Source organism: Rosa rugosa, chromosome 6, assembly GCF_958449725.1.
Source record: "Rosa rugosa chromosome 6, drRosRugo1.1, whole genome shotgun sequence".
NCBI classification, from domain to species: Eukaryota; Viridiplantae; Streptophyta; class Magnoliopsida; order Rosales; family Rosaceae; genus Rosa; species Rosa rugosa.
In genome coordinates this window covers 35,394,914-35,416,979 of record NC_084825.1, presented here as the reverse complement: position 1 = coordinate 35,416,979, position 22,066 = coordinate 35,394,914, and the positions used below count along the sequence as shown (strand labels likewise).

Below are 22,066 nucleotides of genomic sequence, written 5' to 3'. Positions count from 1 at the left end.
TGATTTAGTTAAAGACTGCCATTGGTGGTCGGGTCATCCTACCCATTAGTCACTAAACAAAAGCATGCAGAAACCAACATACAGAGATCTTCATTATCAACTTCCAAATTAAACAACTTCTTGAGTTTTTAATATAAGAAAGAGACAAAGGGGCCAGAATTCACCGATAATAAACAAGGCATGAGTTAATATGTTCACACACTTCGGAAAACAACTAGTGATTAACTGGAGAACATACAGTAATTTAAATTTCCCTTGAGCCTCTTCCACTTCTTTCAGAATTGATCAGGACGGACTTGATCACGTACTTTGGGAAACAACTAGTCATCAGCTGGAGACAGATGACCTAACACCTCCAAACATGGTTGCCACAATCCAAATTGTTATGCCAGGGTTGCAGTCATAGCTTCCTTTTAGGAGAAAGATCAATTCGTGCTTCAAAATGGTCTACTCCAGTTTTGGTTTGCAATTTTGTACTCCTGAGAATTGAAACCTGAAAGACGGAAAAGTTTTATACTCATCTCACAAGGGATTCACAATTCATGTTAGAAATAAAAAATCCTGATAAATGGATAATGATAGGCGAAGGATGAAGCATTTAGTTTTCAAGTTGCCATTAACAATATAATCTCTCACTCACCATCACTAGTTTGCTAGCAAGCACATTCATTTATTTAAAAGAATAATAATAGATAATACCATTCTACAGAAAGGATTGGTGTTATGGAAGAAAGCATCTGTTCAATTCTAGAGGTTCTGCAGTCAAGCTCCTAGTTTTAGGCTACATTTGCACATCTCATGAAATGGGCACATCAGTAAATCCAGGGCATATTTTAGTCCACTTTTACTATTATGGAAGGTTTTTATAATCTCAATACAACTTTTCTGTATATACAAGGTTTAGGAAATCAATTATTGATGCTATTGGTGTCTCTATCTCAGTTGCCATTTTAGTACATTTCCTACAATTCATTTTTGCACCGGATATAGGAATTGACTACTCTCCTGTAAGGATGAGATTGTTGTGAAAGAACAACACAAGAATAATCAAGAATAATCACACAATGAGAACTTTCGAGTATAAAACTACACCAAGAGAAAGAGAACTGATGAGATCAAACAGACTGATATACCTTGGGTCGCTCCATAGAGCTTCCGAAAAATCCTATCCCAAAGGATAAGGAAGAGTAAGCAGCTGCAATCTCAATAGCTTTTAACTTTGGAGAACTTCCTGAAACCTAAAGAAACTTATAAACATAAAACTTTTTCACATAAACCAGCACAAAGAAAAAAAGGTTCAAGCTTGGAACTCACCATCACAGGAGCATCAGCTTGCACAGCTAGAAATCCAGCACTTCTATCAGTACAATTTTGATTACTCACTTGAACAAAGGAGCGTAAAACTTTCATGCAAGCAGAGGCAGGACCTGCCTGTGAACTAAGCAAAGAATATGACTGTCAGGTTCACATACTGAGCTTTATGCAGACAAGAATAGGCATGGCATGTGAACTAAGCAATTGATAAAAGTAACTAATGTTCTACAATTCCAAATTTCCAATTTAAAGAATCATGATCAATTCAACTTTGGGGACTTCAACATGCATTAAAGCAGGAAGTGCAAAGAACTGAAGTCTTCTTGGTGAGTGTGTGTGTTACTCTATCTACATTTTTCACGTATTGAAAATGATATATAGGTCAAACATACAGTGATAAAGAGACACAGCACTCTCGAGCTGCAAATCCTTTCATCAGATATTCTCCAGCACCACTTACACAACAGCCAACTATACATGGAGCCCCAAAAAGACCTTTGGAGGATGCCCAACATCCTGAACCATGCATTGCTGCTAATCCTACACGCCCACCAACCTGTAATTTTCCCACATACAAGCAGCTGGTTAGATTATCAGTCACTACAAACAGAGAAGGGCAAAACTTTATTACTATAAGTCACCTTTAATGCAATGCCCCCACTTGAGGCACCAGATGCAATTTGTCCGTCAGCATCGACACAAATAACTCCAACAGTGTCCATGATGCAATCCTCCTCTGCCCCATTATTCTTCAAAGAATCACATGGTTGAGCTTCTAATTCTGAAACACAGATGCAATAACTCAGAGAAAAATATACTTGCTGAATATATTATATGGTCATACAAATGGAAAATAAGAATGAGCAAGAGGGCTGAGAAAAATGCATAATCAGAGTATATAATTTAAAAGTCGCATACTTATAACAGGAACAAATTACCAAAATATCTTTAGTGGAGAAAATAACCTAGGTCCAAAACTTTGCTGCTAAACTAAAAGCACATCAGACTGTTGATAGGGCAAGGCACGAAGAAAAGGAATATAGAACATATTTTGATATGAAGTGGAATCAAAGTATGTCATGGTAGTTTATTTTCAATTTGTAAATCAATGGTTCAAAAGTTTCTTTCGGAACCCTGGTTTAAAATATCCCTACATATTATGGCATAACAAGGCAACAACAGTCACGATGATAACGATATAGGATAGAGAAAAGTGAACTAATTGATCAGTGTCATCACCAAGAAATGATATGTAAACGAGGGAAGATGAGCTGTAACTAATATGAGCTTTGAAAAAGAAAGTACTGGTGCTTTTAACATAAAAAAGTGATGAGGTACCTGGAATTCCAGCAGCCTCTTGAGGACTACAAGGAAGTCCAACAGCAGAAGTTTCTGTCTTTGCTTTTGCATCATCTACCATTGCTTTGTACTTTTTCCAATGTGCTTTTGCCCTTTCTGTCACTAGCCACTGTTTTGGAATACACAAGTTAATCAATAGATTCTAAGAAAGAACTTCATGGCTGAAATCAGAGCCTAAAAATTGTGAATCGCACATTCAACTAAATAAAGGTTAGTGATTTTTGAATAATTGCTTAAAATTGTATTAGACTAAGTACAAGAAATGACCTCATCAGCAGCTGATGTGCTTGCCGACAAAGCAATGCCCTTGGACTTCGCCCATATGCGGGCACCTTCACCAACGAGGAAGCTACAAATCAAAGAGCCTGCTTCATCAGTAAATTAAGTAAAAGAACACGACGGAAAATGAAAAATAAACAAAAAGCAATGGGCAAAGAATCTACTAAAAACAACATATATGTAAGCGATAAAATAATAGAAAGAAAATACTATTGAAGTAGGGATATTGTTAATAAGAACACTAATTATCTGAGTAGGAGAGACTGATTATTACATGGGAGGTATTCGGCCCAACTGGGAGGATCCCATCATTTGCTCCTTGGCCAGTAAAGCAGCAACCTTGATGGGGTTTTTGACACCTGGTCTACAACGTATGCAAGAGATTTTCAGTAAACACATGGGAAACTGCATAGTATCAATCAATTAAGGAAGTCCTAATACGTAATCAGAATCAGATAATGAGCAGTTTCTAGAGAAACAATATCATGGCATCATTACTAATTATGTAATCTTCAGTCAGGAAAAAACCTGACAATGCTCCAACAGCTCCAAATGCTCCAGAATTCCCGTCCATAATACTGGCATCACATTCTACACGACCATCTTCAGTCAGATTAGACCCCCGGCCCGCGTTCGTGATTGGATCATCCTAAAGGAAAGCAATTTCATTCAAAACAGACTCAAACAAACACTACAAGATACGCTAGACACCATATCTTGCTCTCAAATAAAGAGAACATACTTCTATCAACAAATCCTCCACAATTTCATCTACAAACTGAAATCACGAGGCAAAATATCTGATCTTTCTTAGACACTGTAACCTTCCTCTTATATGATCTGGCCTAACGTTATCCGAAAAATCTATACAACTCCCAGAATACACATTCATTAGCACCAAAGTTAAAGCCAAACCACAGTGGTAATTCTTGCATAAGAAAAAAAGCGAGGCTATTCGATCCCACACTGACTAGTTGCATACATATCACACTTGATATAAACATACCTCCAACACTTGAATAGCTGCAGTGACAGCATCTATGCACCTACCAGAGCCCTGAAGCAAAACAAGACCAAACATCAGTTATAGACAAAAGCTTCCCATTACTCAAATTCTAAAATGGGAATTGATCAAGGGAGACCTGGCGGAGAATTGAAGCGGCGGCGAGGCAAGCGCGTTTCATGGCGGACCTGAGGGCCTTCTCGTTGGAAGGCGCGTGGTATCCAGCGCCGACATGAACGGCGACGAAGAATCTGTCGTTTTCATCTTCTAGTAGTTGCTGTTGTACTTGTTTAGCCGCAGCAGCCATGTGTCTCAAGTCTCAACTGCTTCACTGCTTCCTTTCGTTTACTCCACTCTTCTTATGCTTTTGTACTTCTTGAGTTCAAGACTTCGTGGCACTTTGTTTTTTTTTTTTTTTTTTTTTTAATTTTTTTTATTGATATATATATATATATATATACAGATTCTATCCAGAGCGGAGCTCCGCTTTGAAAATTAATGTGTGAAGTTCGAGTTTTCGGTCACTTTTCGGTCGCATATCCACATCTCGACCGTTCAGTTTTTAGATATTAGTGTATAGATCGTCTCTGCAAATTTTCAGCCAAATTGATGATCATTAAGGCATTGATAAGTGTCTTAAAGCTAGTACGGTTCAGGTTGACAGATTCAGTCCGTCCATTGGTTTAAACGAGTTAGATGCCTTAACGATCATCAATTTGGCTGAAAATTTGCAGAGACGATCTATACACTAGTACCTAAAAACTGAACGGAGCGGAGCTCCGCTTTGAATTATATATAAAGATCCTATCCAGAGCGGAGCTCCGCTTTGAAAATTAATGTGTGAAGTTCGAGTTTTCGGTCACTTTTCGGTCGCATATCCACATCTCGACCGTTCAGTTTTTAGGTAGGGTTTTTGTCCATTTACCCCATTTCTAGGGATTTTTTTCCCACTAACCCCATTGAGTTTTTTTAATTCTCTCTTTACCCAATACACTCTAAGGGAGTCTTCCCTAATACCCCATTAAGATTTTTTTTGTGTTTTTAATTTTTTTTTAATACCATTTTACCCCTCACCCCTTATTTACTTAGAGAGAGAGAGAGAAAATAGAAGAGAGAGAGAGAGAAAATAGAAGAGAGAGAAACCATAGGAGACTTCGCCGGAGCCCGTCACCGGTCGCCGGAATCCGGTCACCGGCGGCCGGATTCCGGCCAACTTTCGCCGGATTCCGATCACCGGCGGCCGGAATCCGGTCACCGGAATTTGTTGAAAATCTCACCGGAAAGATTTTTTGGCCCCCAATAGACATCTATTGCCCCCCAATAGACCTCTATTGCCTCCTATTGCCCCCTAATAGACGTCTATTGCCCCCCAATAGACGACTATCAGTCATGTATTGCCCCTCAATAGACGTCTATTGCCCCCCAATAGAACTTTCGGTAGCCGAAATAGGAACTAATCTTCCTAAAATTTGACAGATAAAACTTTGATTAAAGAAAAAAACGAAGAAATTATATCAATTTTAAAACGTCTATTGCCCCCCAATAGACGTTTCGATTACCGAAATGAGAACTAATTTTTCCAAAATTACACAAATATAACTTTAATTAAAGAAAAAAAAGAGGAGATTACATTAATTTAAAATATCTACAATAGACGTCTATTGCCCCCCAACAATAGACGTCTATTGTCCCTTAATAAAACTTTTTTTCCTTTCTTTTTTCTTTCTTTCTGGGCTTCTGCCACATTTTACCACAAAAAAAAAAAAAAAAACTCATCTGGGCACCCAATCACCAATCTCAGAGATTTCTATTCGCAGTATTCTCTACACTTTTCACCACAATCCTCTGTTTAATATTACTTGTTTGGCTTATACTACACCCCACCAAGCCTCAGTTCTCTCTCAAAGAAGCTGATATCTACCAGCTCAACCTCTCAGGAACCAATAACCTCCTCAACTCCTCCGTCCAACTCACCTTGCTTTCCAAGAATCCCAATCAAAAAGTTGGCATTTACTACGACGAGCTTCAAATCTATGCTCAATACAAAGGCCAACAGATCACAGTTTACACATCTCTGCCTCCTTTCTACCAAGGACACGAAGACAGCAATGTCTTGACGGCTTCTTTGATTGGAAATGGTTTGCCGGTGGCTCCCTCTTTCGGTTATGAAGTGGGTCGTGATCAGACGGCTGGGAGATTGGTTTTGAATCTCTAAGTGCTCGGACGACTAAGGTGGAAGGTAGGAACTTGGGTGTCCGGGAGATACAGAGTGAACGTGGATTGCGTTGCTGCAAACTCGTCTCCGGCGCCGCCAACAACGACGCCGCCCCCAACTCCAAGGTCCTCACCTTCGCCAATCCTTTCTGGATCGAAATCTGTCACCAAGTTTGAAGTCGGAGACGAGGGGAGAGAGAGAGGGAGGAGAGAGAAATCACGTCGCAGCACACCGCCGACGTCGTCGTCGAACTCAGAGAGAGAGAGAGAAAGCACCGGCTGAGATGTTCATTGCTGCTTCCAGAGGCGGAGAAGGCCCTCAAGATCGGCAATCAATCGGACGACATCGAGGACTCCGGCGAGGTAGCTTCGATCGGAGTTTGAGTTCTGCATTCTGGATGCAGTTCGACACCGGCGAGGTAGCTCCGACCGGAGTTTCTTCGTCGTCTTCAGGCGTGGAGATTGCAGATCGGGGAGAGAGAGAGAGAGTCGGCCGGCAGCGTGGAGATTGGGGAGACAGAGAGAGAGTAGAGTGGCATGGATGCAATTTGTTAATTATACGAAGGATAAAATTGTTATTTCGCTTTAAATTAGGTAAGTGGGAATAAAAATCTCTTGCTGGGGTAAGTGGGATAACTTTGGCTCATTTTGGGGCTTTTGGTCAAGGACCCTTTTAGGTACTAGTGTATAGATCGTCTCTGCAAATTTTCAGCCAAAATGATGATCGTTAAGGCATTAATAAGTGCTTTAAAGCTAGTACGGTTCAAGTTGACAGATTCAGTCTGTCCATTAGTTTAAACGAGTTAGATGCCTTAATGATCATCAATTTGGCTGAAAATTTGCAGAGATGATCTATACAGTAGTACCTAAACACTGAACGGTCGAGATGTGGATATGCGACCGAAAAGTGACCGAAAACTCGAACTTCACACGTTAATTTCAAAGCGGAGCTCCGCTCTGGATTAGATATATATATATATATATATATATATATATATATATATATATATATATAATCCAAAGCCGGTCCATCAATAGAACAAACCTGGTGTCTAGTATGGCTCTGTATGTCACATGACACATCCGACTTTCAATCACGCGAATAATTACCTATAATGTTGTATACATGATGTTTGTTTGATTGATTGAGTTCATTCTTATAGTTTAAGGGTGCTTTTTTTGGGTTAGTGTATAGAGCCGACCTTTAGTTTACCTAATTGTCAGTGGATAGAGCTGATCGACTCATGAGTCATGACCTCATTTTTGTCAAAAAATTCCAAATCGCTCAAATGACTTGTTGGAGGCGAGAACAAATCTACACAGGGCATTAGGCAACAAACCTTAGCGGAAGCAATGTAGATGCAAAGAAGAAAATACCTTCTTAGATTGATATATGGAAACAAATGGTACAAAAAATACAATGCAGAAAGGCATGTCTCAACCAACATATTTGTGTCAATAAATATTACACATTTCCGACTTCTGCTCAACATTTACTCTCATAAAATATAGAATTACAAATGACATACAACTTTTGCTTCTTGTTTTAAAAAATGGCATATGATTGAAAACTGAAAGACTGGTTTCGTATCAGTGACTGAAGAAGAGAGCTTTACACTGCTCGACTGTATCCTCAGGGCTGGTAACTGCAAAAGGGTAGACGGCTACGAGCTTAGCCCTAATTAAATATAGCTAATCAATGAGGAGACGGCTGTAAGTAGCCAAAACTTGAGATGTAGACTTTACCTGTATGACCCACAGTTCGTTCAGATTCATAAATTTCATGGTCATTTCCTCCCTGCAGAAATGCAACTCGCAATTCTTAGCACCCGAACAAAGGAAGGTTCAAATGTAAAGGATAAAACATGAGGCTGGAACTTAGGAATTTATAGAGAAGGTGTCAAAATGGTAACGAGCAACTGTGGTGGAAGAAGAATGGACCCTAAGAACTATGGAGTATGGACTAACCTTGTAAGTTTTGTCACCGAAGAAATGGATTTCTTGAAATTCCTCTAGGTATCTCAAGCAGTATGTCTTGTCCCAACCTTGAGGAAAAACCTGTAGCAAGCATTGTTAAATGTTAACCATACAAATTCAGTTTCAACAAAAACGTCAACCACCTGTTACTACTTACTAGTCTATTCTAAGGATTGCCAAGTAAAAAATACATAAGCAATTAGCTAAGCACTTATTCCAAGATTCATCAAAGCATAAATGAATATCAACTATCACTGACATCAAAGCTTATCTGTCCTCCAATGGAAAATGTCAGGTTAAAGTGAGCAAACTTCTCACGAAGGATAGAAATCATTTTGGGGCGTACGTTGTGAACCTGCAAACCAATATGATGATTTATTAAATAAGATGATTTATAAAGAATTAAATGAAATAACAGTTTAACTATTTTGTTGCATAAGTATCTAACCTTGTCATATCTTTCAAATTCATCTCTTTCCTCTTGACTACAGTTTCGCCCAATCGGTGATACATTAATCATCCCACTTCGGAACTCAATAAATGTACCCCTACAGTTGTAATTAAAAATAAGTATAAGTTTTGCCATACACAGGTTAAGCATTAGCAAAGGTTCCCCACTCCACTAACCTCTTTATCGGTATGTCCAAGTCAGCAATATAGTGAAGTGTAAAATTGATAAATTCCTGCACAATTGTAAACAAATCTATTTCAAAACAGTGCTTCAGACTTCCTTAGGTCTCTTCCAAGTACAGAAACCAGTACAATACAACAGAGGATATGCTTTACCTTGAGCTTATCATCTCCAAGATGTGACTTCAAGCTCTAAAAATGAAAAACGCAAAACCCATCAGTCTGGTATTTATCAAATACATGGAGGAAATGGAAAAAGAATACAACACTGTCGTGGATCCTATCATAAACCAATAATCATTAATGAGCATCTAAACCTAGCTAAAGGCTTTTCCGTCTCGGAAAGTGCAGAATTTCTGACAAATAGAAACAAAATTGACGAGGACAATGAAGAAGTGAAACATAAGTATGGACCATAAAGAACCTACAGGTTACAGCACATGATTACTTCAATCTAATAGGCTACCTGACCTTCTATTGGCCATAGATAATCACATTTCCTCTCTTAATGAAACTCAAAAGAATCCATACAATAAGATTGTAACATGGATATATTTATCTTTGCTAGAAGGGTATCCACTTTCTTTTTGTTCTTTTTTCTCTGAGAAAAGGTTTTTATGTTAACAATACATACATTGCTCAAATTTGGGGTATCAGATCAGTAGATTTTGTTTCTTTCTGTTCTCAGCCATACATTTATCTAGCAAAGGATCATGAGTTACAATTAAAACATCTTTTTTGACACATGATGCTTAAGAATATCAACCAACTTTCACATAGTTGATTTATATTTCAAAGAAAAATCACTTAAACAGCACACACCATGAATGTGAGAACTTGTGTTCTATTATCACCACTAAGTTTTGTCATACCTGGGTGCCAATGAGCTTCCCATCTTTGTGAGCCACAAGACCATTCTCGGAAAATACATAATCATAGTCACCCATAACTGCAAAGACAACGGTACAGTTACTAGATATATAGTCAATGGAATTTGAAAACAGTAAAAACATAGCTATTTATTTAGCCACAATAGCCCTCAAATCTAATATCAATAAGATGTTTAAGAGTAAGAGGAAAAGGAAAAGAGTACCAACCTATAGCAAATTGTGTTGTAAGACATTCTAAACGCTAATCATATATGGAACAAAACAATTGCAATTGTACTTAAAAGACACAGAGATATAAGTTTTGCATAGATCCTTAGGTATGGGGAGGAAAGCTACAACCATTGAAACTTTTTGATCATCAAGGTCCAGTAAAAACAAAGATCAGAATTCAAACAATGAACAAGTACTATATATCCATACTTGACTGCTACTATAGTTTGAAGTCAGTTCTCCATTACATACAAATAAATTATAATACATCTAAAGTTGTTGATTACATTAAAAATGAAGAAATATATACCTGTCTTTCCAAGCTGCTCTGTTATCTTAGAAAGGTTGGATCCTCCCACAATGCCCACTGTAACAACCTGAAATCCAACAAGGATATAATCATCCACTGAGACACGCACCGCCCAACCCCTCATGAAAAAAGAGCCCCTGCATATATGTAAACTTCCAGACGAATAAGTTATGTACCTTCCTGAGTTCTCGCATGAATCCTAACATTTGCGGAGTAACATCCTAGCATTCCAACGAAATGTATGAATTAGAGATGTTTTAAAGTGTGTGAACATACATATGAGTACATCCATATTGAATCAGTAAATTATTGTTTAAGATCCCTACTTAAAAACAAAAGAGACTTAGAGGAAACTAAAACCAGAGATATCGTACCTTTCGGGGAGCAGTGAGAGTCCCATCAACATCAAACAAGGCAATCACTCCAGGCTTCATAACAGCCATTTACAGTCTGCTACTTTTCCTGCAAACCAAATTCAGAATAACACAATGCTCAACTTAAAGTTTAGATCTTTTGATCAAAGAACTGAGCTTCAGCTTGTCCAAAATGAACCCTTTGAATCGAAAACTAGAATTTGACTTTGGAAAACAACATTATGCAATTATGAAGAACCAATGCCCAGAAAACTAAGCAAGAAAACAGCAAACAATTATCCACCCAGATGTTGAAAACCGATGAATTAAGCATTAAAACCCCAAACCCAGTAAGATTTTACTAAAGATTTAACACTGCATTGAGGCCTACACCGTGAACTAGAGCACCCTTAAACCCATCAACCACCATAAACTGAAGAAACCAAAGAACCCAACTTTATATCAAACCCAATGAGAAAAACAAAAAAGATTTGAACTTTAAGATTCAGACTTAATGAGATTTAAAAGTTCAAAGGATGTTGGGATTCACCTTGTAATTGGGTCAATGCGAAAGAGAATGTGAAGCAGATCCTTTGCAGTGCTGGAATCACTTGTGAGAGTTGTTTATATAGAGGATCATGCAGTAACCCAATTGGACTGAACAAATGAAGAGGGCCAGTGATGGCTGGACACGTGTCCTTTGATGGAGAATTACTCTTCCCTCTTCTTTTTTGAGAGGTAACTCGAGAGTTGAAGGTAGACTGGTCAAAGGGTGCACTGGATCTGGTTTCAGATCTAAGCAGAAGAGAAGAAGATATTATAGGGTGTGTTTATTTAGCAGGGAATATGCTATAGAATCTGACATGGAAATCTATTATGAAAATCAATAAATAGCTTTTATTTTTCCGATTTTGTTCTATAATTGGAGGATGGGAGGGTTGAACTTAATTAGGATACTCTTCTTACATTTTGTAGAAAAATTCCTCATTACCAAATTTAAATGCTAGTGGTCCAACTCTTTAGTTTAACCTAAAGATTAGCCTACATGCATGAATGATGGTGTGCATGACTGCATGCCTCGGCCATCGAAAACAATAACACAATGGTAACACGATTGAATAGTCGACATATTTCAATCCTGATTCATTTGAAATAAGAAACTAGTAATATCACTGTGTTGCCATTGAGCTTCTTCCTGTTAAAGCGGGTTAGGAGTTAACGTTTGATGCTTGCCTACATTTGTTAGGAGTGGAATCTGATTAAGAGTTGTCTTATTTATTCACATATCTTTGCGGCAAAATATATTATTTTAGAAGAGAATGACTTTGATGGTGTAGTTACAAGTCTGGGCCCGAAGTCACTACTCATAAGTCATGTAATCTGGTGGCGCATAAGATTATTCGGTTTTGTGTTCTTCAGAGGAATTTGTTTGTTTGGTTAGAACATGAGCCTTCTTAACCGTTAGATTGTATTATACATCATTGTTCGTTTAACCTTTAAATATATTTCGTGCATGATTATGAGTATTTATATTGAATTTTCATTAACATGTTTTAATTTCCTCAGGATACTATAGTGGTGGAGAATATAATTAAGTTATCATTTTATTGATAATTAATGTTCCAACTTGCTCACCCTTCGAAATGAACAAGAAAAGTGAAGATAGCAGTCATGGTGCATGCAGCATTTGATCACTTTCAGCACTATCTGTTAGATGGCAGTCATGTTACATGCAGCATTTAAGCATTTTATCACTTTCAGTACTATCTGTTTAGTCTTGGTGGGAAACTTCTTCCTTTCTTTGTAGTTTGTACATAGTATGAAGTATGAACCTATTGAAAGGTAGCTTCCGAGAAGCAGACCTCACTTCATTATTATCTTGTGTAGTAAGTTACAAACATACTCGCAACTTCCTTCCAAAAATATAGTTTTGAGCATAAACCGTACGATATTGTACCGATGTATCAATTGATAAATTGCAACAGTTATATTGATATATAGGCCATCTCTCCTTAATGTACCCGGCAATGATTTAGTCTGCTAGTAAGTCTACCATTACATGAGGGTGGTCTATGACTATCATCAATGTTGTAACGAAGCATAGTCCAATGTTGTACCGAAGTAGATCCCGTATTGTAGGTATCATTGAGCACAATGTTCATATTACACAAAGCTTTATCATTAGGTAAGGAAAAAAAGAAAGAAGAAGAAGATAAGACATCACTTTGAGAAAGGAAAATGATTAAACCAAACAGATCCATTGGTATGGATTAGTCTTTGGACTTAGAAAACTTTTAAAAATACTGTGTGTTCTCGCTCAAATTTTTTTTTTTTTGTTATTATTAATTTATTTTGTAAACTTTTCGAACCACCTGGAGCGGGTGAGAATCGGTGTTTCATTAGCCTATAGAAACCATACTGCGATGTCCATCGAGCAGTGAAGATCTAGAAGAAGAAAAAGGAAAAAAAAATAGGATGAGATATTTGTCGACGAATAATTTCTGGGAAATGAGAGTCCATCTATTAATATTATATTGTTTTGTAATTTTTGAGTAAATAGAGAACTAGAGGCAATTCCCAACTGCTAGAATGCATTCATCGAGATCCCAATTAAGACTCACAACGTTGGGAGATGAATGTCAGTTTTGAAGCATGATTTTCGTCCAGAAACTTCTTTACTATAGCACACAAATTTTGAATATCTAGTTTCTTCGCACAAATTTTCTTCACATTGCAATGGTCAACAATCATCAAAGATATATGGGAAAAATGCACAGACAGTGTCTGGAGACTTTGAGGACTGTCAAAATAATACATAAACTTTCAAACGTATCAATGTGATACCTGGACTTATAATTTGTTGTCAACATAGTACCTAAGTCAACTTTCCGTCATAGCGCCGTTAAGTTGACCATGTGTGACGCACGTGAGGTCGAAAATGAGAGCTAAATGACCGATATGCCCTCAACTTGCTTTTTTTTTTTCCTTTTTTTTTTTTTGAAATGCAAATTGTTTTTTTATCTTAACCATGATTTAATATGAATAAATAATTAACTTAATTCTATAATTAAGAAGGAAAGAGAAATATTTGGAAGAATTAAAAAGAATTTCTTCTTCCTCCTCATTCATCATCGACCAGTTCTTCTTCTCTCCTTCCCCATTCTAAAATGGTGGTTAACTGAGTCAAGCTGGAAACTGACTCGCCCAACTGATTGAACCAACGGGTACTGTTCATGACATTGCCTCGCCCTCTGTTTACCAGCCCACCCTCTTGAAGAAAACTGAGGACTAATCTTGGTTCTGTGTATGAATGCGCCATACACATAGTCCAGTACATAATGGAGCATTCCCAGCTTCGCTGCCATGTTTTGAGACAAAACCCACAAATCCAAAAAACAAAGTTTGCAAGAATATGAATCGATTCGAACAAGACCCATATGAGATTTGATATCCTAAGAACAGAGAAAGAAATCCGTAATCCAAAGTATTAAAAAAAAAATTCGAAATTGTGAAAATTTATAATCTTTGAAAATTGCTCGATGTATTGCTGAGAAAAGAAATTGAATGGTTTGAAAAAGATAAGTACTAGGGATATGGAGGCATGGTGGATAGCGAATAGATCAATGATGAAGTTGGTAAGAGAGGAGGAGGAGACGGGGGTCGTGAGAAAGTCGAGGGGAGATCCAAAATATGATGAAACCGAAAGAACGGGAGAGACTGATAGCAGCAGAAACCAAACATAAACTGTGGGTTTCAAACCCATCAGCAGAACACCACCACCACTTCTGATCACAAATTCAAAACCCAATTTACACTTGCATGGCTTCTCTGCGTTCAATCCTTATGCTCTCAAGTCGGCGGTGACTCGTCGGGACCGAGTTGGCGGGATGAAATCGGAAATAATAGCACCTCCACACATTATCGAGAGGACTTGAAATGGGTTGAATGATTTTGCAGAAACAAGTTGGACTTGGTTCTGTGTTTTAGAAGTGAATCGAACAAGGGAGGAACTTTGCTTTTCTCATTCTTTTTGGTTCTTTGAAATTGAATTGGGGCTGGTGTTTGGAAACGACGGAGAGGGATGGCTGGGTGGGATTGGAGCTGTGATCTGAGAGTAGGGGATGGCGGGGTCTGAGTTTCCGATCAATGGTGTATATAGGGGCGTCGGAGGAGAGAACGAGAGACGGCGCCAGTTGCTGATGCTTCTGCTACTGTTGTTACTGAAGTGACGGCGGCGGCGGAGGGAGGGGGGGGGGGATTTTGTTATTTAAGTTTTATTTTCAATATAATAATTTATTCTTCTTTTATTTTCAATTTTTAATTTATTCATTTAAAATTTGATGGAGTGAAAATGTCCTTTTTGCCCTCATTTTCAGCCTCACGTGCCTCACACGTGGTCAAAATTGACGGAGCCGTGACAGAAACTTGACGTAGGTACAACATTGACAACAAATTAGGAGAATTTGTTAAACAACGATAAGTGTGCCTCCTGGCTCACTATTGTATCGATAATGTCTCAACCTAACCACTCGTTAAGGTGTTGAGTTTTAATTACAAAAAACCTCACTACAATTAGGTAAGAACCACCCACTTATAAGTTATGTTTTCTTTTTTCATTTTTCCAATGCGGGATATTTTCTCTCCAAATTGAAATAAAAAGAAATTGGCAATGAAATTTCGTCGGGCAGAGGATACTGTGCCAACGCCTTGTCCGTCGCCAAATTTTCTCATAAAAAAGAAATACCGTTGTCGTGGGATTCTTGTACCAAAAAAATAAAACAAAAAGAGGCTCACTGACTGAAACAATGGTTTGGCACAAGTTTCCAGCATCATCAGCACTAGCAGAGAGCCTTTCTAGTTACACTCAGAATCTGATACACCGTTTGCTTATGAACTATATATTCTAGGATCATATTCATGAAACTGAAAATGGGTCTGTTGATGTTACTTAATTAAAAGGGTGAGACTTCTTGTACATAGAAGTATAGACCTGAAGGACTGCCATTTGGAGCCATTGCCAACCTCACAACACTTGTAGCACCCTCATCGATGGATAAGATGCCGGCATTGCAGGTCATATCTGTTTTAACAAATCCAGGATCAACACAATTGACGCATACCTTCGGGTACTTCTTGGCCACAATTCTGGTGTATGCATTCAAGGCTGCCTTTGAGAGTGTATAGGCAGAGGGGGTAGGAGGCCAGCCTTTGGTTTCAAGCATATCTTCTTTGAAGTCCTTTAGAAACTCACTTAAGACCTCCTCTACTTTCTCTTCTGTAACGATTTCGGCATCACTTAACACTGCTTTGGCCCATTCATTTGGTATATGCTGATCAAACAACAGGTATGACAGTATAACTTCAGCTTGACATTATGGAAAGTAAAAAATCAAATGCAACAAAAAAGTAATCCTGCAGAAATTAAGTCAGTTGCTAAGATTTATTATACAAAATTGCAGTGGCACCACCGTGGTGATGGCATGAGTTGGTTAAAAGTTGTAAACCTGATGTACATGTTTGGTCATCCATTTCCCTACTGTTTAAATTTTTTGGGTGATTGCTTAATTAAGTGCCTTAACATGGTATACATTGTAGCTTTGGTTGCAAGGCTTAAGGCTACAGTGATAGATTGTAACACTGGCAACTATTGGTGAATAAGATAGCTTCAAGAAAACTCTTCATATATACCTGTAATGTCCCCATGCCCGAAGTAAGACTGACAATTCTTGGTGAATCAGATAGACGGAGGAGAGGAAGGAATGCTTTGGTAACTTGCTTTGCACCATAGTAGTTTGTTTCGACACATACTTCAGCTAGATCATATGTTTGGTTCATTAGTTCACTCCAGTTGACTCCTCCACCATCCTACCTCAAAGAAACGGAACTTTTATTCTCTTGGTTTTGGATGTATTTCGATAATGGACTTGCATTTCAAAATTTGAATATGAGATATACATATATTCTTTCATCATTTGTATCAAAAATTTTCATTTCACCTCCACAGTCCACATATCCAAAACTGTTCATCCTAAATGACATTTTATTACTTATTGATAATTAAACTCACCTTAGCCATACCTGCGGCTGCAACAGCATTTCTGAAAGCGTCAGGATCTGTAATGGTTCCACTAACACCTGCATTGTTTACCTGTGGAGTTTGAACCAATACAAGTATAGATTATTACTTCAGGTTATGTGCTTATATTTATAAGAAATTTTCAGCATAAGCTTGTATAGAACTACATATAGAGAAATCGACTTCTTATGTATGTTTTCTTTGTATGCATACCAAGATATCTAGTTTCCCAAATCGGGTTTTGACAAAATCTGCAAGGGAAGCAATGCTAGCAGGGTCTGTTACATCAAGCTGATGATAAACAACAAGGTCAGAGAGGCCGGAGTCTTTTAATTCTTCAACCGCTTCAATGCCCTTCTTCTCATCTAAAGCTGTTAACACTGTCATGATCCCATTTGAGGCCAACTGCTTAACTGTTCCAAATCCAATCCCCTGATTTGAACCTGTAACAACCGCGTACCTGATCGTGCAGAAATTATTGGATACAGACCTTGATTACACAAAATTAATCGGACAAATAGGTCACATGATGAGGGATTGAAGATGAGAGTGGGGCTGTATGCAGGGAAAGTATATGTATGAAGCTTCATCAGAAACAAAAGTGAAACATTACGAACTACCTCTTTCTTGATTCTTCCATTGTTGATAGGCTTTCTAAAAGCTTGCTTTATCTGATTCTTGTATGAACCAGGCCTCTGAATATATAATTCCACTCTGTTTCTATGTAGGGCCGTATTCCTATAATTTCTGGGTTTTTTTTTTCTAAACAGATCACACTTTGTCCTGTTTTGCTGGTAGGTGCTTTCTTCCTTGGCAAGCAGGCGAAGATAATGTTCTTTTCTTGTTTGGTTCTTCGTCAAAGGGTGCAATTTGTCCCTTCCGGAATATAATAATTCTATGCTCATGAATAATAATTCTGGTTAGGGGAGTGAGTTCCCCTGCCTTCCCCTCAAAAAAAAAAAAAAAGGGTGCAATTTTTCTCTTATAGAAACTACATTTACATTTCAAATGAAAATGATGAGCAAAACTGCAAAGTTCTGCACCATTTAAAATTAATCATAGAATTTGATTGGCTGAAGATCCAGCTGGCTACAGGTATATATGATATATCCTAATCCGTATTTTTTATTTGATTTTGTTTGGAGTATAAAGCCAGAAAATCTTCAAGTATCTTCATCTATTCTTTCAAAAATATTAGCTAAGATCATGAACCGACCTACCAAATGCTGCATGCATGACCAAAAGAATAATGGACCACTGATTAATTATTTCAGAAGCTCAATCCGGCTAGGAATTAATAAAAACTAATCGAAGCTGATCCATTCAAAGTTGAAATTGAATGAAGATGGAGCCTGTGATGTTCGTCGAGGAAGAGTTGGTATAGGAGCAGTTGTGAGGGATGGCATGGGGAACGGGAAGGAAAGTTGAAAGCTGCACTACTCTCTCTCCCCTCATGCTACTGAAGCCTTTGGTTGTATTAACAGTGTGACGTAGCTAGAATTTGTAATAAGAGGGGCCAAAAATATAGTTTCAACTTTTAAATTAAGATTTACATTCAAGTGAAATATACTCAATAAAGACACAAAGAAAGAAAAAAAAAGAAAAATCTTAATATCCTTACAACTGTAGCTTAAATCTGTAACATGATGGAAATTATTTACTCAAAAACTAGATAAAAATTCATGTAAAGCGAAAGAAATAGGAAGAGTTAGAATGGTCAACAAGGACTTTACAAACAATGTTAAGCAAAAAAATATAAGATATCCCTTCCTTCATTCAAGATGTAATAGAATTTGAGAAATGTATTCCTTAATCTGTTTATTAGTTATCAAAAAAGTCTAACACCATTCAACTCAAAAATAAGATATCTATAACAGAAAAGCTAAGATCAATGAGGTCATTTGACCCTCCTCGACCCTAGCTACGCCCTTGGTATTAATATTGTATGGATTGAGGTCTTACTTGAGAGAATGTTTTTTTTATTTTATTTTTTTATAAATTACTCGTGGAAGCCGCCGCCGTCACCATAGAAACTAATGCCCCCAACTAGACCACCACTACCACCATAACGAACACCGCCGCACTGACAGGAACCTTGACCACCGTCTGCATAATCACGATCATGGACAGACTGCATAATCTGATCCGATCCACAGTAACCCAGTCCCGACAAGCAAGACCGATCCACCATCACCCCCTCGGAGCCATGCGATCCCAGTAGTGCCAACCTGAAGAATCAATGCGGCGATCACCAAAGATGCGATCACCACTGTTTGGCTCCCAAAATCAGTCTGGTACAAACTGTCTCTTTTGAATGCGCGAGCGTGCCAGCACCGTGGGGTGCAGTCGTCGGGGCGTCCCTTGACCTGACTTCTTCTCAAACGATGTGGACGAGGAGAGCACCAACCTCGCCACAAGGTTCTTCTCTAGCCTTCCGGGAAAGGACTTTCTGCCTTACGGATAAGGACTTTGGGTGTGGTCTCTTGCGTTCACCGAATCGATACTTAGTATTGTAGACTAAGCAGAGCAATCACTGGGAAGTTTGGAGAAAGCACGGGTTGTGCTAAAGCGTGACTTTAGCTTCGCTGGGTTGCGAGGGCGTTACCATTGCTTCGCTGGTAGTGACGGTGGCAGTTGCGCTAGCAGTCAGCTCCTGGGGAGACTAGGACTGAAAGTACGGTCGCCGGGTTGATCTGGTGATGCTGACAGTCGGCTCTTGAAGAGACTAGGACTGGCGCGCGGTCACCGGGTTTCAACGAGGTTGAAGATTTGCTCCGGAGAGGCTTTGTAATCGCTGGGATTGATTGATTTTAGAGAGAGGTCTTTTTCTGTGTCGTCTTTAGCCTCATATATAGGCTCTGCAGCTTCTCCTTCTAAATAGGAATGCAATACTATATTTTAGGCCACAGTTATTGGCCTTGAATCAAATCAAAACACTTAATAGTTTTGATATCTATCGCAAGCAATAAAAGATTGACTCTGTTGTAGCAATCTTCTAGGTAAGATTAATTACCTTTTAGAGTCCTGGACGTAATCTTCCTCTTGGTCGCGAGCTGTTGGATATGCATGTATATATGTTCATATATATCTTCGCGAGCACTCATCGCAGGGACTCTCAGTCCAACAATCATGCATATATATATTGGCAGCAAGACGTGGAACTATCACCTTAATTGCATAATTGCATGAGCCACCACAAATCATATATATACATATGTATTCCTTCATTATTGACAATCAAGGATGATCACATGCTTCCTATCTCTCCCACGTCCAGCTACCATCAATTGCATGAGAAAGCTTAGCTGGTGGCCCACCTTAATACTTCCTTAATTGATCAACCAAAGACCTTAATTATGGGTAGAGAAGTACGTTGCCATGTTCTCTCTTTGCAAAAGCTTGGTAATCAAGAAAATAGATCACCATTAATTACCAAATATTTGATAATTAATAGTAAATCAGTGAATATCCAGATTTGCTTCGAGATTGCTTGATCTCCAAGTAGGCATTATTTAGCCTCTAAATAATATATTCCGAACTTGTTGAAAATAAATAGCTTGGGCCACGGATATTGGCCCGGTTTCTCTCGAGTCCCCCTTTATCGGAAAAAATGTTATTTTGGGTTCAAACATTGCCCCCAGACCTCGAAGTCAAAGTTCCCCGTCTTGACTGAAGAGGTCTTGAGTCAGCACTAGTCTTGTAACAACGTCGCTTTAAAGCCACAGGCATTGACTCAATTGATATCACTGGACTGATCCTAGATAGGCCCCTAATTAGGCCATGAAGTATGAATGTCGATGTCTAAGACGAACAATGAGATAGATTCAAAGAGTATCACCTTGATAGACAAGCACTCGTAGATGATGTACTCGCCATAAGTCTTCGAATTGCTCCAGAAAGTATCATCAACCTGAATGAAATACTTTATTTTTAGGCCACTGGAATTGGCCTTAAAGAGCTTAGAACACTGCATAAGTCCTGAGCAAGAATGTTGGCAAAGTAAAACTTTGGTAAAAACTTAAAAGCCACAGGGGTTGGCCTTGGGAGATTGATGATCAAACACTTGCATGAGCCTGATCGTAATAAGAGAGTATAATGACTTCAGTATTCAACTAATAAAGCCTCTACATCTGGCCTTCTGAAGGAAATGCCCCCCAAATCTCGCAGTGACTTGTTTCGCATGCTTTTAACAATCAGGCCAACTAACCATAAATATGGTTTTAATAAGCCTCTTTTGTTCTTAGTGGATGAGAACATGCTGTAGGTATGCATGGTTTAATCAAGAAAAGATGCTGGAGGCAGGCACACTTTTTCATGTAGAACATCCATTCATGCACATGATAGCATGTAACTTGAATTAATTATACTTTTCTCCACCGCTACTTCTAGCTTGACGCCCACTTGATCCATCTCTTCAGCTTCACCTTGATATTCCGGTGATCATATCCTGTCCTTTTCACACACCTACTGCACATGACTTTTTGATAGAAAGATTTCCATTGCTGCTACATCCTATCGTTGATCAGGAAGAAGATTGCAGTAGAGCGACGTACTTCTTATAATGCTGACGCCACCCAGTAGACATTCCAATATATATATATATATATATATATATATATATATATATATGCAAGCGAAAAGCCACAAGTTGGCTCTGAGCTCTGAAACCTGCAAGAAGGTTAGGGCTACGCAGTGTCCTTCTCTGCAAATCAATGTATACTGCCACTATAATTGGCATTAAATCATCTCACAAAGTAAAATCTTCGTAAAATTTCATGGCCACAAGTATTGGCCTGGGTGATACTAAGACACTCAAACAAGTCTTAATTAAAATCATGCCACAGAATTTTGAAATCCCTCCCCCATATATACATACACAAGTGTATAATATTCGAATATATATATTTCCAGGAATTTAAAATCACAGCAACCATGATTGAAGAACATGACCTGTCTTCGTCCAAGCAAGACTTTGTGTTGCCCCCCAGTCCGCAGTCTTGTGCACTTCATTGCATAGTCCCCAGACTTTCAGGAATGGCAATAACAGAGACAAGAGCACCATATATTTCTCTTGTACATGCCCTCTGTAGACCCTTGATGTTTATAACCTGACCACAAAGATATCGCTGCTATACTTGGGGAAAATATTTTCCTTTGCATCTGCTGCCATGCGTAACTACATTGAAAACGAGTGCCGCGTTCTAAAATTTCATCAACCCAACAACTCTAATGCACCTCAAGCTAGGCGCTGCATCGTATACCCCGCAATCATAGAAGCCCATGGAACTGAATCTCTCTCAGGCACTCCATCAAACACCTTGTGGGCATAGATCATATTCTCAGATTTTTTTTTTTTTTTTTTTTTTTTTTTTTTTTTATGAAAGCTCAACAGAGTAGCCCACAGACAGCCAATTTATCAATAAAGTGTTTGCCTCAAAATCGTCTCGGCTC

At 38.4% G+C, this 22,066-nt stretch overlaps 3 protein-coding genes and 1 pseudogene across 7 annotated transcripts; 1 reads left to right on the top strand and 3 right to left on the bottom strand.

Moving 5' to 3' along the window:
* Positions 1-101: 101 nt before the first annotated feature.
* Positions 102-4,340, bottom strand: LOC133714736 (putative threonine aspartase). Of its 3 annotated transcripts, none has more exons than XR_009848807.1 (11): positions 4,095-4,340; positions 3,959-4,009; positions 3,481-3,601; positions 3,227-3,311; positions 2,941-3,022; positions 2,653-2,782; positions 1,956-2,095; positions 1,707-1,870; positions 1,315-1,438; positions 1,134-1,231; positions 102-493 (listed from the first exon to the last, which is right to left on the bottom strand). XR_009848807.1 is itself a non-coding variant. In XM_062140983.1 (11 exons), exons 1-11 carry the CDS (start codon positions 4,260-4,262, stop codon positions 401-403), a joined length of 1,263 nt encoding a protein of 420 aa, XP_061996967.1. In that variant the 5' UTR covers positions 4,263-4,339; the 3' UTR covers positions 102-400. The 3 variants fall into 3 exon arrangements, 2 of the variants coding, with proteins under 2 accessions (XP_061996967.1, XP_061996968.1); XM_062140983.1 differs by having other exon boundaries at positions 1,134-1,238; positions 3,227-3,316; positions 3,486-3,601; positions 4,095-4,339; XM_062140984.1 differs by having other exon boundaries at positions 1,134-1,238; positions 4,095-4,338.
* Positions 4,261-6,452, top strand: LOC133716667 (NDR1/HIN1-like protein 26; annotated as a pseudogene).
* Positions 6,453-7,529: 1,077 nt separating this feature from the next.
* LOC133714903 (phosphomannomutase) lies at positions 7,530-11,319 on the bottom strand. The gene is made up of 12 exons (XM_062141174.1): positions 11,090-11,319; positions 10,561-10,648; positions 10,363-10,407; positions 10,187-10,253; positions 9,649-9,725; positions 8,933-8,968; positions 8,774-8,829; positions 8,595-8,694; positions 8,406-8,501; positions 8,138-8,227; positions 7,916-7,967; positions 7,530-7,815 (listed from the first exon to the last, which is right to left on the bottom strand). The coding sequence occupies exons 2-12, from the start codon at positions 10,627-10,629 to the stop codon at positions 7,760-7,762; spliced, it is 744 nt and encodes a 247-aa protein (XP_061997158.1). The 5' UTR covers positions 10,630-10,648; positions 11,090-11,319; the 3' UTR covers positions 7,530-7,759.
* Positions 11,320-15,261: 3,942 nt separating this feature from the next.
* Positions 15,262-17,469, bottom strand: LOC133714884 (short-chain dehydrogenase/reductase 2b-like). 3 transcript variants are annotated; one of them, XM_062141152.1, is made up of 5 exons: positions 17,236-17,469; positions 16,829-17,105; positions 16,607-16,687; positions 16,228-16,404; positions 15,262-15,869 (listed from the first exon to the last, which is right to left on the bottom strand). In XM_062141152.1, the coding sequence occupies exons 1-5, from the start codon at positions 17,253-17,255 to the stop codon at positions 15,492-15,494; spliced, it is 933 nt and encodes a 310-aa protein (XP_061997136.1). In that variant the 5' UTR covers positions 17,256-17,469; the 3' UTR covers positions 15,262-15,491. The 3 variants fall into 3 exon arrangements, with proteins under 3 accessions (XP_061997136.1, XP_061997137.1, XP_061997138.1); XM_062141153.1 differs by having other exon boundaries at positions 16,829-17,075; positions 17,236-17,467; XM_062141154.1 differs by having other exon boundaries at positions 16,829-17,075; positions 17,233-17,252.
* Between the last annotated feature and the right edge of the window lie 4,597 nt (positions 17,470-22,066).

Excerpts from the sequence above, each read along its gene's own strand:
- LOC133714736 (XM_062140983.1), bottom strand. The coding sequence starts at position 4,262 with ATGGCTGCTGCGGCTAAACAAGTACAACAGCAACTACTAGAAGATGAA. Across the intron at positions 2,096-2,652 it reads AGAGGCTGCTGGAATTCCAG|AATTAGAAGCTCAACCATGT; the intron begins GTACCTCATCAC and ends TCTGTGTTTCAG. Across the intron at positions 1,439-1,706 it reads TGCTGTGTCTCTTTATCACT|TTCACAGGCAGGTCCTGCCT; the intron begins GTATGTTTGACC and ends TTCTTTGCTTAG.
- LOC133714903 (XM_062141174.1), bottom strand. The coding sequence starts at position 10,629 with ATGGCTGTTATGAAGCCTGGAGTGATTGCCTTGTTTGATGTTGATGGG. Across the intron at positions 10,254-10,362 it reads TCATGCGAGAACTCAGGAAG|GTTGTTACAGTGGGCATTGT; the intron begins GTACATAACTTA and ends GTTGGATTTCAG. Across the intron at positions 8,228-8,405 it reads GAGGACAGATAAGCTTTGAT|GTTTTTCCTCAAGGTTGGGA; the intron begins GTCAGTGATAGT and ends TGCTTGCTACAG.
- LOC133714884 (XM_062141152.1), bottom strand. The coding sequence starts at position 17,255 with ATGGAAGAATCAAGAAAGAG. Across the intron at positions 17,106-17,235 it reads ATGGAAGAATCAAGAAAGAG|GTCTGTATCCAATAATTTCT; the intron begins GTAGTTCGTAAT and ends TGTGTAATCAAG. Across the intron at positions 16,405-16,606 it reads CAGCCGCAGGTATGGCTAAG|GATGGTGGAGGAGTCAACTG; the intron begins GTGAGTTTAATT and ends TCTTTGAGGTAG.